This window comes from Papio anubis, chromosome 1 (assembly GCF_008728515.1).
Source record: "Papio anubis isolate 15944 chromosome 1, Panubis1.0, whole genome shotgun sequence".
NCBI lineage: Eukaryota > Metazoa > Chordata > Mammalia > Primates > Cercopithecidae > Papio > Papio anubis.
In genome coordinates, this window is record NC_044976.1 from 44729272 (window position 1) to 44747416 (window position 18145).

General features: G+C 46.6%; 1 protein-coding gene across 1 annotated transcript; it reads left to right on the forward strand.

Annotated features, from left to right (window-relative positions):
* The first annotated feature begins 205 nt into the window (after positions 1–205).
* LURAP1 (leucine rich adaptor protein 1) lies at positions 206–17592 on the forward strand. Its single transcript, XM_003891809.5, has 2 exons — positions 206–859; positions 16960–17592. The coding sequence occupies exons 1-2, from the start codon at positions 662–664 to the stop codon at positions 17479–17481; spliced, it is 720 nt and encodes a 239-aa protein (XP_003891858.1). The 5' UTR covers positions 206–661; the 3' UTR covers positions 17482–17592.
* The last annotated feature ends 553 nt before the right edge of the window (positions 17593–18145 follow it).

The following is an 18145-nucleotide window of genomic DNA, read 5'->3' on the forward strand; positions in this document are numbered from 1 at the left end:
CTCAGGCCCCACCCCGATTTACAAAATCAGAACTGCATTTTAATACGATCCGCAGATAATTCATATGCACAGTCAAGTTTAAGGAGGAGGATCTTGCTTGTAAGCTCAATGTGGACCTCTTCAGCTTCAATACTGGTTGCCCCTTTCTACTCCGTTAGTCTGAATTCTAGCCCCTGGGGTGTTGTGTGTGTGTCTGACTAAAATCCAGCCATCGTTTTAGACCCAATTCCTCTGCTCCAGGAAGACTTCCAAGCCTTCTGCAGCTCTCTGTTACCACTGTTCCTTAAACTCCCACATCTCTGACTGAAGCTGCTTAGACTTCATTCTGCAAACATGTATTGGGCGCCTGCTGTGTGCCTGGCTGGATTCAGTGCCAGGGTGGGGCGAAGGCGCTGAGGTCTCCGAGTGCTCTTTCAGGTCCAACTCCAGAACCGCCCAGCCCCACGCAATCCAGGGCCGGAGGTTGTGTGCGCAGCACTCGAATATACCCACAGACAGTGCTGCGCGGCTTTTCTGAGTGTTACGGCACCCTCCTGCCGAACGCGCCGCGCGCGGGCGGGGACCCACCGGTTTTGCTCCGCTTTAGCAGCGGCGAAGGGAGGACCCCCGCGAGCCGGTCCCTGGCGTCCGGTTGCCCAGCCCTTTTCAGGCTTGGGCCCGCATGGAGGGAACCGTGGAGTCCCAGACGCCTGACCTGCGGGATGTGGAGGGTAAGGTGGGCAGGAAGACCCCTGAAGGGCTGCTCCGTGGGCTGCGAGGCGAGTGTGACCTAGGAACCTCTGGCGCCCTGCTGCTCCCAGGGACGCCTAGCACCGGCCACGACTTGGGGGACAAGATCATGGCGCTGAAGATGGAGCTGGTGAGTGCAGACTCCATGGGCCAAGGGGACGAGTCCCCAGTTTAGGGCCAGGAGGGACGAACTCATGCTCCCAGAGTTAAGCCGGAGAGGAGGTAGTTAAAACTCTCCACCTAACTGCTCAGAATCCCTCCCAGATCAATCTGTAAACGCTGGGGTGGAGATGGAGTGACATCCATTAATTGTCCCCCAAGAGTGAGTGGGGGTGTTGATAGGTCCTGAGGAATTGGGGTGGGAGCCGTGGGTTTTGGAAGTTATTCCTGCCAAATAATTGGGAGGAGAGAGATGAGGACTGGGAAGTACTGAGAACCCAACGCAGCACAAATTCCCCCCGCCCGTATGGGCCACCTATTCCCCCCCAGTCCCCGTTGTAAGGCAGCCGGTTTTTTCTCCTTCTGCTAACCGGGAAAGGGTTTAGTTCCTGTGAGGCCCGCAGTGTTCAGCACAGAAAAGATGTGGGTAAAGGGGCCTATCTGCTGTAAACTGTCTGGACCAGGGGCACTGAAAACCTTCTCCATTTCCTCTACATCCCCCAGCCCTACTTAAAATAATGGAAAGTTCCTAGACCCATAGCAGGAACAGAGTAACCGCACCATTGGTGCTGATTCCCTCACCTCAGACTCAGTCTCCTCCCACCCAATCTCCCAGGTAAACTGGATATTTGGATCTCATCTGCACATTCTTGGGGAGAAGAGGAAACAGCAACCTTCCCCTTTCTCTGTTGCTGCTGGTCTAGATTCAGAGCCAAAAGGGCAGCCAAGGCCCTGGCAGGTTCCTCAGGGCCCTGATTCCGGTGAAGTGGGTGATTTACACCTGCCACTACTTTGCAGCCAGTTCTGGGGAACTGAGGAATTGCTATCAGCTTCCTGGCTTACAACCAGGAGCCCACAGTGAATATGTCAGCTAATAAGTCTTTCTGGATCCCCACTGTGTGCGCAGCCTGTGCCAAGCTGGTCTGTGAAGGAGCAGGGGAAGGAAGTCATGGGGGCTCTTAGACCAGCTAGGGCTCTAATGCCTGAGCTGAGAGACTGGGAAGAGAGTCTGGTGGGTGGAGCAGCCAGGAAAGGCCCTCTGGGAGAAGGACTTGAATGCCAAGTGTGCACTTGGCCTTGAAGGTTGGAGGTGAGTGCCAAATTCTCCAGAGCAAGGCTGTGACTGTCCCCACCTAAGCAGGGGTTTGCCTTTGTCTCGCTGTACAAACTTTAGCTCAAGGCCTAGTAAGAGCCTACCTAGACTGTCTAGTTGCTTTGAAAACTAACTTTCACCCAGCACATGTGCCAGGCAGCTTGCTGAGCACTTTACTTGATACTCTCTTCATCTTCACAGTACCCATGTTAAGTAAGTGATATTTTATAGATGAAGAAACTGAGGCACAGGGTGGGCATGGTGGCTCACGCCTGTAATCCCAGCACTTTGGGAGGCCGAGGCAGGCAGATCGCTTGAGCCCAGGAGTTTGAGACCAGCCTGGGCAACAAAGCAAGACTCTGTCTCTGCAAAAATTAGATGGGTGTTGTGGTGCATGCCTGTAGTCCCAGCTACTCTGGAGGCAGAGGCAGGGGGATCACTTGAGCCCAGGAAGAGGAGGTTGCAGTGAGCTGAAATCGCACCACTGCACTCCAGACTGGGTGACAGAGCTCAGAGCTAGACCCTGTCTCAAAAAAAGAGAGGGAAGGAGGGAAGGAAGGGAAGAAGGGAGGAAGGGAGGGAGGGAAGATAAAAGAAAAGAGAAAAGAAAACAGAGGCACAGGGAGTTTAGTAACTGCCCAAGATCACACAAAAAGCACGGCCATGATTTGAACCCAGATAATCTGACTGCACTTTGCATCTTTACCTTTGAGACCTGCTTTGTGCCAGATAGTCTAAACACATTTTATGTCATTGAAATGAGAAAACTGGTCATCATTTCTCCCATCTTACAGATAAAACATGCTTGCAGATTCTGAACTCACATAGGGAGTCAGTGGAAGAGCCACGCCTAGTCTCTCTGGCTCTCTTTTCTGCCTTGGTGGAAACGATCTGTAAACTTTAAGGGGCTGCATTTAACTTTTGATTTTGTCTCTCTGTATTCTTGACCCTGCTTGCCTGGGGCCTGAGGCTGCCCGAGAAAGGGCACAAGGGAGGGAGCCTTCTGGGGCCAGAACGAGGAGAGATCCCCATCCTATTTTTCTCCCTCCTCAGGACAGGATATTATTAATATTAATCTCTTCCTGTGCTCTGCCCTGCCTACTGGGTTGCACCCAGGAAGGACAAGCAGTGGGGCAAGGGGTTTCCCTTGGGGCTAATGAAGGCAGGACTGGTTCAAGCCCTCTAAGGACTGTCCTTCAATTGTTCCTCTCTCAGCTTTCCTTGCACAAAGCGGGGAGGCCTACCCTTGAGGCCAAGGTCAGTCCGCCTCATCCCTCCTGCTTTCTTCCTCTACCCACCATTCAAAGGTTGAGTGAACAAGCCAGACTGGGATATGTGGGAATGGGAAACAGTGGCAACCTCTTCTTAGTTCTCCCACCCAAAGAACTGTTGCTATGACAACCCACCTCCACAGAGGCAGTTTGAGAAGAAGCTTTAGGCGAGGAAGAAGGCACGGGTTCAAGTCTTGGCTCTGCTTCTGAAACGTTTTGTGGTCTTGAGCAGTACTCTCTCTCTCTCCTGGCCTCAGTTTTTCTTCCTCTTGGTGGAGGGAGTAGAGGGAGATGGGGACTGTGGAACCAGATGATCGTAAGAACCTTTGTAGTAACAATATTCTGATAGTCCCTGCTCTAGGAGCTCCAACTAGGATTTCCAGGCTTTTACCCCAGGGCCTGTTTTGGATTAAGCAATGAGGAAACCATACAGAACCCCAGCGCTGGGCAGAGTCTGATATGTAGATGTTAAGGAGAGGAGTAGGGAGCCTGAATCTCCTTGGAAGGAGAATGGGGTTGGAGTTGCCTCTGAGGCTGCCTCTCTCCTGAGCTGTTTATCCTATACTCTATTTTCTTCAAGAGATGGTGTGAAAAGAGTGTTTCTTTTTCTGGCAAGAAAGCCTTGCTTTCTTCTATTCTGGGAGTGATGCTGTCACAGTCAGGGAATCCCACTGTCACAGGATTATAGAATCTGCTCTCAGATTCATTTCCCAGCAACACAGTACAACCCAGACCCCTGAATCCTGGGAACCATCAAAGGGGTCAAGGATAGTAAAGGCAAGAGAATCACAGAACTGAATGTGACCTCCTTAGCCCTAGGCCGAGTACCAGAAATGGATTGAGCAGGATCTGCTCTCAGGGAACTCACAGTCTGGTTAGGGAAGGAGAGAGACAGAAGAACATTTCTAGTACAGGATGATAAGAGATGGTAGAACCCAGGAAGGGCCTCCTGGAAGAGTCTTGACGGTAGAGTGATGCGGTTGGGTTTGTGCTCTGGAAAGGCGACTTCAGACTGGAAGGAGGCACAGGCCGTTTCCTCTGCTTGACATGCTTCTCTCTACCTCTTTGTCTGGCTGAGTCCTTTTTTTTTTTTTTTTTGGACACAGGGTTTCACTCCCATCATCCAGGCTGGAATGCAGTGGCACAATGTCGGTTCACTGCAACCTCTGCCTTCCAAGCTCAAGCAATTCTCCTGCCTCAACCTCCTGAGTAGGTGGGACTATGGGCATGTGCCACCACACCCAGCTAACTTTTGTATTTTTAGTAGAGACGGGATTTTGCCATGTTGGCCAGGCTACTTTCGAAGCCCTGACCTCAAGTGATTTCTGCCTCAGCCGCCCAAAGTGCTGGGATTACAGGTGTGAGCCACTGCGCCCATCCTAGCTGAGTCCTTCTTAACCTTCAGTTTTTGGCTCATGTCCCTTATCCTAGGAAGCATTTCCTGACCCGGTTAGGTTATGGCCCTCTAGGTGTCTACAGTCCTATGTGTAGCAGTTGTTTCCCCTAGCATTTGCCACACTGAACTTTTCATTTTAAAATTATTTATTTATTTGTTTGGTTTGACATGGAGTTTCATTCTTGGCGTCCAGGCTGGAGTGCAATGGCGTGATCTCAGCTCACTGCAACTTCCGCCTCCTGGGTTCAAGTGAGTCTCCTGCCTCAGCCTCCCGAGTGGCTGGGATTACAGGCACCTGTCTAGCTAATTTTTGTATTTTTAGTAGAGATGGGGTTAGACCATGTTGGCCAGGCTGGTCTTGAACTCCTGACCTCAAGTGATCCACCTGCCTCGGCCTCCCAAAGTGCTGGGATTACAGGTGTGAGCCACCACGCCAGCCTTATTTATTTTTATGTTTATTATTATTATTTTTTTGATCCAGAGTCTTGCTGTGTCGCCCAGGCTGGAGTACAGTGGTGTGATCTCAGCTCACTGCAAGCTCCGCCTCCTAGGTTCACGCCATTCTCCTGCCTCAGCCTCCTGAGTAGCTGGGACTACAGGCGCCCGCCACCACACCTGGCTAATTTTTTGTGTTTTTAGTAGAGATGGGGTTTCACCCTGTTAGCCAGGATGATCTCGATCTCCTGACCTCGTGATCCGCCCGCCTCAGCCTCCCAAAGTGCTGGGATTACAGGCGTGAGCCACCGTGCCCAGCCCTTATTTATTTTTTTAATAGAGACAGGATCTTCCTATGTTGCCCAGACCAGTCTCAAACTCCTGGCCTCAAGCAGTCCGTTTGTGTCAGCCTCCCAAAGTGCTGGGATTGCAGGCTGAGCCAGAATGCCCAACCAACCACATTGAATTTTAAGTGCTTGCTTCGTTGTCTTATCTTACCCACTAGATTACGAACCCTCTGAAGGTAAGAAATGATGCCTTTTCTTTCTTCATCGAACATAGTGCCACACCTATAAAAAACAATAAATATTGGTTCCATAACAGAATGGATTAATTCCATCTCCAGGAAGGGCAAGGAAGACTTCCTCTAGGAGGTGGCATTTGTGCTGGGGCTTGAAGAATGAATAAAATCAGTGAGAATTCCAGTTCAAGATACCAGATTGAGGGCTGGGCACGGTGGCTCATGCCTGTAATCCCAGCACTTTGGGAGGCTGAGGCAGGCAGATCACCTGAGGTCAGGAGTTTGAGACCAGCCTGACCAACATGGTGAAACCCCATATTAAAACCTCATACTAAAAATACAAAAATTTGCTGGGTGTGGTGGCGCGCCTATAATCCTAGCTACTTGGGAAGCTGAGGCAGGAAAATCGCTTGAACCCTGGAGGCAGAGGTTGAAGTGAGCCAAGATCGCGCCACTGCACTCCAGCCTGGACAACTGTGCAAAACTCTATCTTGAAAAGAAATAAATAAATAAATAAAATAAATAAAAGGCACGAAGCCCTTGTGACAATGAGAATAAGAGACAAGGTAATAGGAACAAAATTTTGGAAGCTGAAATGCAGAAGGAAGAGTGGTAACTAACTCAGACCTAAAAAATGCTCAGTCCCAAGCCAGCAGTGGAGAAAACTGAAAAGCAACACTTTTTTTCTTTTTTTGGGGGGGAGGGGATAGAGTTTTGCTCTTGTTGCCCAGGCTGGAGTGCAATGGCATGATCTTGGCTCACCGCAACCTCCACCTCCTAGATTCAAGCAATTCTCCTGCCTCAGCCTCCCGATAGCTGGAATTATGGGCATGTGACACCATGCCCAGCTAATTTTGTATTTTTCATAGAGATGGGGTTTCTCCATGTTGGTCAGGCTAGTCTTGAACTCCCGACCTCAGGTGATTCATCTGCCTCAGCCTCTGAAAGTGCTGGGATTACAGACATGAGCCACTGCACCCTGCCAAAGCAACACATTTTATACTGAAAAACCCTTAAAGGTCTTAGGGGTTGGAAGCACTAGGTATTTCTGGAACTGGGGGCACAACTGGGGCTGAAAACAAAAGGGCTTGTTGAATGTTTAAAAGTCATATTCTAGGCCGGGCGCGGTGGCTCAAGCCTGTAATCCCAGCACTTTGGGAGGCCGAGACGGGCGGATCACGAGGTCAGGAGATCGAGACCATCCTGGCTAACACGGTGAAACCCCGTCTCTACTAAAAAATAAAAAAAAAAAAATTAGCCAGGCGAGGTGGCGGGCGCCTGTAGTCCCAGCTACTCGGGAGGCTGAGGCAGGAGAATGGCGGGAACCCGGGAGGCGGAGCTTGCAGCGAGCTGAGATCCGGCCACTGCACTCCAGCCCGGGCGACAGAGCGAGACTCCGTCTCAAAAAAAAAAAAAAAAAAAGTCATATTCTAAGATCCCCTCCCTAACTGTGCAACCAGGTGCCAGCTACTTCTTTGTCTAGCAGAAGACTGGAGATGTAAGTTTTGTTGTTGTTGTTTTCTTTTCTTTTTTTCTTTTTCTTTTTCTTTTTCTTTTTTTTTTTTTTTTTTTGAGATGGAGTCTCGCTCTGCTGCCCAGGCTAGAGTGCAGTGGCGCAATCTCAGCTCACTGCAGCCTCAGCCTCCTGAGTAGCTGGGATTACATGCATCCTCCACCACACAGCTAATTTTTGTATTTTTATTAGAGACGGGGTTTTGCCATGTTGGCCAGACTGGTCTTGAACTCCTGACTTCAGGTAACCCACCTGCCTCAGCCTCCCAAAGTGCTGGGATTACAGGCATGAGCCACCGTGCCCAGCTGTAGATGTAAATTTTGGAAAGAAGAAGGAAGGGAGGGATGGAGGGAGGCAGAAAGGAAGGAAAGGAGGGAGAGGAAAACAGCAGGACAAGTGTTTTTAGTATGAGGAGCTTTGTTTAAGGTATTTAGTTTGGTCATGGACTAGGACAGTTGTTTTCACTGTTCATATATTTGTCTCCAGGATGAAATAATTGAAGATAATCTCCTTTATCAGGTTATTAATAGTCTGTACAGTCTGTGATATCTCAGTTATTTATGTTCATCTCCCCTTATTGAGACTGCAAGCTTCTATTAAGCAGGGACAATTTCTCCATTATCTTGTAATTGTTAGCAAATCCATGTACCCAATAGTCATTTGTTTAATTGAATTAGAGTTGTGATATTCTTACAAAAAACACAATTTCAGGTATAAATTTTGTTGTATGCTTTTGCCATAGTGTTTAGAAAACCCTAAACTGTGTGGTTTTTTTCACTTAATATGACACAACAATAATCATTAATAAAGAAGACCCCAAAATATGTGAGGATTTCTTCCCACCAGCACGCAAGCAATCAGGTCTGCAGCAGACACCAGCTGGGTGTCTACTCATTTAATTTCAACTCTGTCTACCTGGAGACAGTGTCACATCTCACAGGTTGAGGGCTCAGTCCCCAAGACTGTCCCCCTCTTCAGACACTAGTCGTTAAGTCTAGGCCTCCTGACCTTCAGACCGACCAGCTTCAAATTGGGGTTCCTATGACTCCCTCCTTGGGTTTGATTGATTTGCTGGAGTGGCTCACAGAACTCAAGGAAACACATTTACTGGTTTATTATAAGGATATTACAAAGGATATAGATGAAGAGATGCATGGGACAAGGCATACGGGAAGCGGTGTGGAACTTCTGTGCTCTCCCTGGGTGCACCACCCTCCGGAAACCTCCATCTGTTCAGCTACTTGGAAGCTCCCTGAATCCTGTCCTTGGGGACCTTTTTTTATTTTTTGAGACAAGGTCTGGTTCTGTTGCCCAGGCTGGAGTACAATGGCACAATCACGGCTCACTACAGCCTATACTTCTCTGGCTCAATCAATCCTCCCACTTCAGCCTCCTAAGTACCTAGGACTGCAGGTGTGCAATACCACACTCAGCTAATTTTTTTTTTTTTTTTTTTTTGATAGAGACAGGGTTTCCCTATGTTGCCCAGGCTGGTCTCAAACTCCTGGGATCAAGTGATCCTCCCACCTCAGTCCCCTAGAGTGTTGGGATTATAGGCTTAAGCCACTGTGCCTGGTCCTTTGGGCCTTTTAAAGAGACTTTATTGGTTGTCCACGATTGAAACATGGACAACCATATCAAAATGTAATTGGACAAAAAGAGTCTGATCTAAATCCAGCAAAGCCTGTCTGTTTAGATTCTTATTGGCCTCTCTCTGTGGCATTTCTTCCTCCAGGGTGTGAGTCAGGACCCTCTCTGGAATGGGGGTCTTATGACCCACAATCAGATTGGAGTTCTACTCTGGGAAGGTGAGAGGAGAGCAGGAGAAGGTCAGAAAGAGACTCTGTTTCCTGAAGCCTACTTCTGAGTGCCCCAGCATTATAACAAAAACTGTAACAATGGCTATGGGACTCATGAGCCAGAAACTGAATGAAAACCTGAACACACACACACACACACACATCACATGTAGTAAATAAGTCGACCATAGTAATATGTAGAGCCAAATAGCCTACTATGTATTGATTTACAGTATTATACTTGTCAGATGGTATGCTATTCATGTTAATATGTTCCTTTGATGTCTCATGACATACCTTTAGAGAGTACCTCATATTATAATAAAGAAATGAAGGTTTAAAGAAATCAATTTTAGGCTTGGTGCAGTGGCTCACACCTGTAATCCCAGCACTTTGGGAGGCCAAGGCAGGCGGATCATGAGGTCAGGAGATCGAGACTGTGCTAGCTAACACGGTGAAACCCTGTCTCTACGAAAAATACAAAAAATTAGCCGGGCGTGGCGGTGGGCGCCTGTAGTCCCAGCTACTCGGGAGGCTGAGGCAGGAGAATGGCGTGAACCTAGGAGGCGGAGCTTGCCGTGAGCCAAGATGGCGCCACTGCATTCCAGCCTGGGCAACAGAGCAAGACTCCGTCTCAAAAAATAAATAAATAAAATAAATAAATGAATAAATAAATTTTTATTTCATATGGCTCATTAATGGCAAAACTGGAACTCAAATCTAGGTCCATTTAATTCCAGTGCCTAATTTTCTCAATGTACGAATATATATGTATATATTTTTTGAGACGGAGTCTTGTTCTGTTGCCTGTGCTGGAGTGCAGTGGCGTGACCTTGGTTCACCACAGCCTCTGTCTCCTGGGTTCAAGCGATTCTCCTGCCTCAGCCTCCTGAGTAGGCTTCAGGCGTGCACCACAATAGCCAATTTTTGTATTTTTATTAGAGACAGGGTTTCACCGTGTTGGCCAGGCTGGTCTCAAATTCCTGACCTCAGGTGATACACCGGCCTCGACCTCCCAAAGTGTTGGGATTACAGGAGTGACCTACTGCGCCGGGCCTCAATGTACAAATATTAATACTTGGTTTTACTCTGGTTTATCATAGATGTGAATAAAGCAGTTATTTCCTGAATAATTCAATAAACATTTTTCAAATACAAAAAAACATTTATTGTGTGTGTGTGACCTGCGGGATCTGACCTGTATATGTAAATACACATACACACATAATGATGTTTTGGTCAATGTCAGACCACATATAAAATATAAACATCCATGTAATTTTTTTTTTTTTTTTGAGTCAGAGTCTGGCTCTGTCACCCAAGCTGGAGTACAGTGGTGCCATCTCAGCTCACTGTAACCTCTGCCTCCCGGGTACAAGTGATTCTCCTGACTCAGCCTCCCGAGTAGCTGGGATTACAGGCGAGAGCCACCATGCCCGGCTAATTTTTAAAATTTTTTTCTTTTTTTTTGAGACGGAGTCTTGCTCTGCCGCCCAGGCTGGAGTGCAGTGGCGCGATCCCAGCTCACTGCAAGCTCCGCCTCCCGAGTTCACACCATTCTCCTGCCTCAGCCTCCTGAGTAGCTAGGACTACAGGTGCCTGCCACTACGCCTGGCTAAATTTTTTTTTCTAATTTTTAGTAGAGACGGGGTATCACCGTGTTAGCCAGGATGGTCTCAATCTCCTGATCTCTAGTGATCTGTCCTCCTTTGCTTCCCAAAGTGCTGGGATTACCATATAAACATTTTGATCAATGATAGACTACATATGTCAAATAAACATTTATCATGTATGTGTATATATGCACATATATGTATAAAACATTGTGTGTGTATATAAGTGTGTACACACATATATACACATATTTATATGATGTTTCAGTCAATGATGAACAGCATATACCATAGTGATTTCATAAGATTATAATGCAGCACATACACAAATATGATATATGGCACTTGATATTGGCATAGCATATCAAGTAGGGATTGATGCTCAGTAATTGTGCTGGGACATTTTGTTTTCCATATTTTAAAAAGTATATAAATTTTTTAAAATATCTAGTTTGTGCATTTATACTCTCATGTTTGCACAGCAGTAAAACCTCCTAATGGTGCATTTCTCTAAGCATATCCCTGTTGTTAAGTGATGAATCACTTTATATATATATAGAATAGAACAGAAGGTCTGTAGATTAAAAGACACTGAGCATAGTTGGAGACAAGAGGGACTAAATAAAAATATACTAAATACGGCCAGGCACAATGGCTTACGCCTGTAATCACAGCACTTTGGGAGGCTGAGGTGAGGAGTTCGAGCCCAGGAGTTTGAGGCTACACTGAGCTATGATCACGCCACTGCACTCCAGCCTGGACAACCTAGAGAGACTTTGTCTCTACAAAAACTTTTAAAAGTACTAAATATCATGAAATACCTCTCCAAGCCTTTACCCCTACTTGACTCCTAAGATACTGGCAGCCTTGCTTACATTATACTTTCTAGAGTGGTATAATATGGGGAATATGATTAACTCAAGAGAAAATAAAAAAAGATACAGATTTTAGACCTACAATTAAACAGCCCAATCAGATCATCCTGTAGTGAGGCTCAGATTTGGCAAGCTTCATACATACACAGTTTCTAGTCATTGCAGAGATCCACTCTGAAGTGTGAGCAGCAGTTAAAGATCATAGACATCTGACTCTCTATATAGACCTAAATAAATAGGAAAAGGCAACTTGAGGCCAGGCATGGTGGCTCAGGCCTGCAATCCCAATACTTTGGAAGGCCGAGGCGGGCTGATCACTTGAGACCAGAAGTTTGAGACCAGCCTGACCAACATGGTGAAACCCCATCTCTACTGAAAATACAAAAATTAGCTGGTCGTGGTAGTGGGCACCTGTAATCCCAGCTATTCAGGAGGTTGAGGCACGAGAATTGCTTGAACCCAGGAGGCAGAGGTTGCAGTGAGCCGAGATTGTGCCACTGCACTCCAGCCTGGATGACAGAATGAGACTCTGTCTCAAAAAGAAAAAAAAAGGAAAAGAAAAAGCGACTTGAATGAAATGGAGATAATACAGAGAGATACGAACTTGTAAAAATCATTAAGCATATCCTTAAAGAGATAAAAGATAATATTGTAGCCATGAACAAAAACAAGAAGCTGTAAAAAAGGAAAACATTCAAATAAGTAGAAACAACACTTCGAAATAAACACATCATGGTGGGGAAAAGAAAAAAGAAAAACTGAAGAGTTGATAATAGGCCAGATGTGGTGCCTCATTCCTGTAATCCCAGCACTTGGGAGGCTAAGGTGGCGGATCACCTGAGGTCAGGAGATCGATAGCAGCCTGACCACCATGGTGAAACCCCATCTCTACTAAAAATACAAAAATCAGCCAGATGTGGTGGCGGACACCTGTAATTCCAGTTACTTGGGAGCCTGAGTCACGAGAATCGCTTGAACCTGGGAGGCAGAGGCTGCAGTGAGCCAAGATATGCATCATTGCACTCCAGTCTGGGTGACAAGAGTGAGACTCTGTCTCAAAAAAAAAAAAAAAAAAGGAGTTGATAAAGTTGAAATATTTCAGAAACTAGAGCAAATACAGAAAGAGATGTGGCCGGGCGCGGTGGCTCACACCTGTAATCCCAGCACTTTGTGAGGCCGAGGCGGGTGGATCACAAGGTCAGGAGATTGAGATCATCCTGGCTAACATGGTGAAACCCCGTCTCTACTAAAAATACAAAAAATTAGCTGGGCGCGATGGCTGGCGCCTGTAGTCCCAGCTACTTGGGAGGCTGAGGCAGGAGAATGGTGTGAAACCCGGGAGGCAGAGCTTGCAGTGAGCCATGATGGTGCCACTGCACTCCAGCCTGGGAGACAGAGCGAAACTCTGTCTAAAAAAAAAAAAAAAAAAAAAACAAATAGAGGATCAGTTCAGGACACCCTCTATCCAAGTAATAGGATTCCCAGAAAGAACAGAAAAATACTGGAGGATAATCATCAAAGAAATAATTTTTTAAAATCTCCCAGAACTGAAGGACGTCAGTTTCCAGATTGAAAAGGCCCATCAAGTGGCTAACTCAATAGATGAAAAGAACCCACACCATGGCAAATTGCTGTAAAAACAGAACCCTGGGAACAAAGAGAAGATCCTAAGAGCTTCCTGCAAGAATGGGAAAAGGGTCACATACAAAGAAGCAGGGATTGGAATGGCATTAGATTTTTAAAGGCTAACATTGAACATTGAAAGACATGGAGGCTGGGTGCCATGGCACATGCCTATAATCCCAACACTCTGGGAGGCTGAGGTGGGCAGATCCCTTGAGCTCAGGAGTTTGAGACCAGCCTGGGTAACATAGTGAGACCCCATCTACAAAAAAAAAAAATTAAAAAATTAGCCAGGTGTAGGTATGTGCCTGTAGTCCAGCTACTCAGGAGGCTGAGGCAGGAGGGTTGCTTGAGCCCAGGGGATCAAGGCTGTAGTGAGCCATGATTGTGCCACTGCACTCCAGCCTGGGCTACAGAGTAAGACCCTGTCTCAAAAATAAAATAAGACAATGGAGCAATGCCTTAACTCCTGAGGAAGAATTATTTTCAACCTGGAATTCTATATCCAGCCAAAGTATCAACAGTGTGAGGAAAGATTAATAACTTTTTAAAAATAATTTCAACTTTTACTTTATTTTATTTGAGAGAAATCTTATTCTGTCACCCAGGCTGGGTGACATCATGGATCACTGCAGCCTTGACCCCCTAGTCTCAAGCAATCCTCTCACCTCAGCCTCCCGAGTAGCTGGGTCTACAGGCATGTACCACCATACCTGACTAATTTTTAAATTGTTTGTAGAGACAGTGTCTCTCTCTGTTACCTAGGCTGGTTTCAAACTCCTAGACTCAAGAGATCCTCCTGTCTTGGCCTCCCCAAGTGCTGGAATTACAGGCAAGAGGCACCATGCCCAGCCCAACTTTTATTTTAGATTCGGAGGCGGGTTCCTGCTCAGGTTTGTTACATGGGTATATCACATGATATTGAGATTTGGGATACTGTTGAACCCATCACCCAGGAAGTGATTATAGTACCCACAATTAATTTTTCAATCCTTGCCCCCACCTCTCTCCCTCCTCTAATAGTCCCCAGTGTCTATCGTTAACCATATTTATGTTCGTGTACCCAATGTTTAGCTCCCATTTATAAGTTAGAACATGGAGTATTTGATTTTCTGCTCCTGCATTAATTCACTTATGATTATAGCCTCCAGTTGCATACATATTGCTGCAAAGGGCATGATTTCATTATTTCTTATGGGTGTGTAATAACATTTTAAAACATGCATAGCTTCAGTAAATTTACCTCTTATGCCAACTTTCTCAGGATGCTACTAGAGGGAGAGAACCATTCATCCAAATGAAGGAGTAAATGAAAAAAGAAGATATGGAATCTAAGAAACAAGGGATCCAGCTAAGGAAAGAGGCAAAGGAATTCCCAAGATAATAATGAAGGGAGATCCCTGGAGGGCAATTTTGCAGCAATGACAGATAGAAGCAGAGCAGAGGGCTCCTTAAGAGATGCCGCTCAGAAGATAGAATAGATAGAACATGTGATGCATTCGAAAGCCTGCATAGGGAAATTCAGACAATTGAAGGAGTGTTTGAGGTTGACTTACTGATAACTACATAGCAAACTAGGCAATATAATAATAATAATTGTAAGGATAAAATGTCGTAAGAAATAAACAGTAACTATAGTAAACTACATGGCTTAGCTGTGAAGAGCATTTCCAAATCCTAATAAACACTGAGTAATTTTATTACCTATTAGGAGGATGGAAGTTGGGAAGGGTATCTGTATGGCAGGGGAGTAGGGAGTGGGATGAAAGTTAAATCCTGGCTGGGCGTGGTGGCTCACACCTTGTAATCCCGGCACTTTGGGAGACCATGGTGGGCAGATTATTTGAGGTCAGGAGTTTGAGACCAGCCTGGCTAACATGGTGACACCCTTTCTCTACTAAAAATACAAAAATTAGCCAGGCGTGGTAGCTCATGCCTGTAATCCCAGCTACTTAGCAGGCTGAGGCAAGAGAATTGCTTGAACCCTGGAGGCGGAGGTTGCAGTGAGCTAAGATCGTGCCACTGCATTCCAGCCTGGGCAACAAGAGAGAAACTCTGTCTCAAAAAAGAAAAAAAAGAAAGTTAAATCCTTAATCTTACATAGTGTGGGAAATCAATAGAAAATGCCTAAAATTTAAATACCAAGAAATAGCAATATAAGCATGTTATATGGAGATTAGGAGGTAAATACCAAAATAAACAGCTAAATGAATAATTATAGTTGTTTCTGGGAAGTAGGACCAGGATGGGAGAACTATTCATGTTCATAATCTTGTGGAACTGTTTGCCTCTTTAATCTCTGTGCATCTGTTACTTTGATTAGAAATAAAACTGGGCTGGATGTGGTGGCTCACACCTATAATCCCAGCACTTTGGAATACTGAGGTGGAAGAATTGCTTTGAGCCTAGGAGTTTGAGACCAACCTGGGCAACAAGGTGAGACCTTGTCTCTACAAAAAGTAAAATTAGCCAGGTGTGGTGCACGCCTGTGGTCTCAGCTCCTTGAGACTGAGGTGGGAGAATCGCTTGAGACCAGGAGATGGAGGCTGTAGTGAGCCCTGATTGTACCACTGCACTCTAGCCTGAGTGACAGAATAAGACCCTGTCTCAAAAAATAATAATAAAAGTAAAACTAAATAAAACTAGTTTTAAAAAGTCATTTGTGGCAGCACCTTGGGTTCACAGAGCAGAATGCTAGAGGCGAAGCTATAGAGATGGGCAAGAGCCAAGTGTTACAGGCTTTTGAATGCCAGCTGCTAAAATGTTTAGATTTCATTCTCTAAGAGCAGGGCAGAGTTCCCTGCTATTGTAGATGTTAGGATTCGGCACTCTCTAAGGGCAGTGCAATGCCCATAAAGGCTCTTGAACAGGGAGAGACAGGTTCAGACTTGTGCTTAGGGAAGGTAACAGTGCATCTGAGCTGGAACGGACCCTTGAGATTACCCTGTAAGTCAAATTTACTTCCAGTACAGACAGGTAGACTGGTGTGTACAGGGGAGAAGGCCTGAATGCCCGGCCAGTGGGATTCTGATCATTCTAAGCTCTGGCCAACCCTTTCCCCTCTCGGCGGCTGCTACCAATGCCCTGAAGAGACTAGGGAACCAGGTTACCTCTCTTTATTCCCCAGCTCCTGCCTCCTTTTGGCCCAATCTACTTCCTGATTAACACCCTATCTGGCTATTCTTTGTTTCTATGTCTTTCTGGTGAATCTGAGCAGGCTCAATAGTCAGTACCCTGTGGCTGGGCATGGTGGCTTATGCTTATAATCCCAGCAGTTTGGGAGGCTGAGGCGGGCAGATCACCTAAGGTCAAGAGTTTGAGACCAGCCTGACCAACATGGTGAAATCCGTCTCTACTAAAAATACAAAATTAGCTGGGCATGGTGGTGCATGCCTGTAATCACAGCTAATTGGGAGGCTGAGGCAGGAGAATCGCTTGAACCCAGGAGGCGGAGGTTGCAGTGAGTTGAGATCATGCCATTGCACTCCATCCTGGACAACAAGAGCGAAACTCCATCTCAAAAAAAAAAAAAAAAAAAAAAAAAAAAGAAAGGTACCCTAAATATGAAGTTCAAAGCTTAGTAGAACTGGATTTTAATACTTAACATTTACTGAGACCTTCCTCTGTGCTAGGTACTGTGCTGAATACTTAATAGACAGCATTTCAGAATCCTCACAGCTACCCTGTGAGGTAAGTGATTTAATCCTGTTTTGCAAAGAGTCTGAGGCTCAAAGAAGATATGGCTAATCAGTGGTAGAGCTGAAATGTTAGGCAGCAGTCTGTCTGCTTCTGAAGCCCACACTGCAAGCCGTTATAATTCCATCCGTCTTCAAGTGAAACATAGTTGGCTGAACCACAAGGTAGTGGCCTGTAGAAATGCTGGGGAAACCCACGCCCCAGAACTGGTACTAATTCCTTCTCCCACTCCCCCAGGCTTACCTGCGAGCCATCGATGTGAAGATCCTGCAGCAGCTGGTGACCTTGAATGAGGGCATCGAGGCAGTGCGCTGGCTGTTAGAGGAGCGGGGCACGTTGACCAGTCATTGCAGCAGCCTCACCAGCAGTCAATATAGCCTGACAGGCGGGAGCCCAGGCCGCTCAAGGCGAGGCAGCTGGGACAGCCTGCCAGACACCAGCACCACCGACCGGCTGGACAGTGTCTCTATTGGCAGCTACCTGGACACAGTGGCCCCCAGCGAGCTGGATGAACAGGGCCCACCTGGGGTTCCACGTTCCGAGATGGACTGGGCAAAAGTTATAGCTGGTGGAGAGAGGGCCAGGACTGAGGTGGATGCGACAGCCACCAGGCTAGGGAGCTTGAGGGCTGTGTGGAAGCCCCCAGGGGAGAGGCTTCAAGGTGGACCACCTGAGTCACCAGAGGATGAGAGTGCCAAGCTGGGCTTCGAGGCCCACTGGTTCTGGGAGCAGTGCCAGGATGATGTGACCTTCTTGTAACAACTTTTCCACCCTTTTGTAATCCTGTGGCTCTTTTATCCGTTAGCTGTGGTCTCCCCTAAAATTGATTCTCCCTCAGTCTGAGACTAGGAAGAGGCTGCACTGAAATCAGTTACCATAGAAACCTGGCTCATCATTTCTCTGGTCCCTAGGGAGTCTCTGCCTTTATCCGTCAATTATTGGGTCCCTAGAGCTAGCTTGCTTGCTGTTTCTTTCTTTCTTCCTTTCTTCTTTCTTTTTTTTTTTCTTTTTTTGGGACAGGGTCTTATGCTGTCACCCAAGCTGGAGAGCAGTGGCATGATCACAGCTCACTGCAGCCTTGACCTCCTGGGCTCAAGCAATCCTCCTATCTCAGCCTCCCCCATAGTTAGGACTACAGGCATCCACCACCATGCCCGGCTAATTCAAAAAAATTTTTTTGTAGAGATAGGGTTTCCCTGTGTTGCCCAGGCTGGTCTCAAACTCATGGGCTCAAGGGATCCTCCTGCCTCAGCCTCCCAAAGTGCTGGGATTGTGCCCAGCCCCTAGAGATATTTCTAAAGAGATATTGACTCTAAAGGATTGACCTATGGCTTTTGGTGTGAAGTATCTCTCACTGCTCGCCCCAGCTAAGTAAGGGTTTAAGGAATTTAGGACTCCCTGGAGTTAACAGATGAAGAGATGG

Bases quoted from the DNA above. Each gene is read 5' to 3' on its own strand.
- LURAP1 (XM_003891809.5), top strand. From the start codon at position 662: ATGGAGGGAACCGTGGAGTCCCAGACGCCTGACCTGCGGGATGTGGAG. The intron at 860-16,959 runs GTGAGTGCAGAC...CCACTCCCCCAG, and splicing joins TGGCGCTGAAGATGGAGCTG to GCTTACCTGCGAGCCATCGA.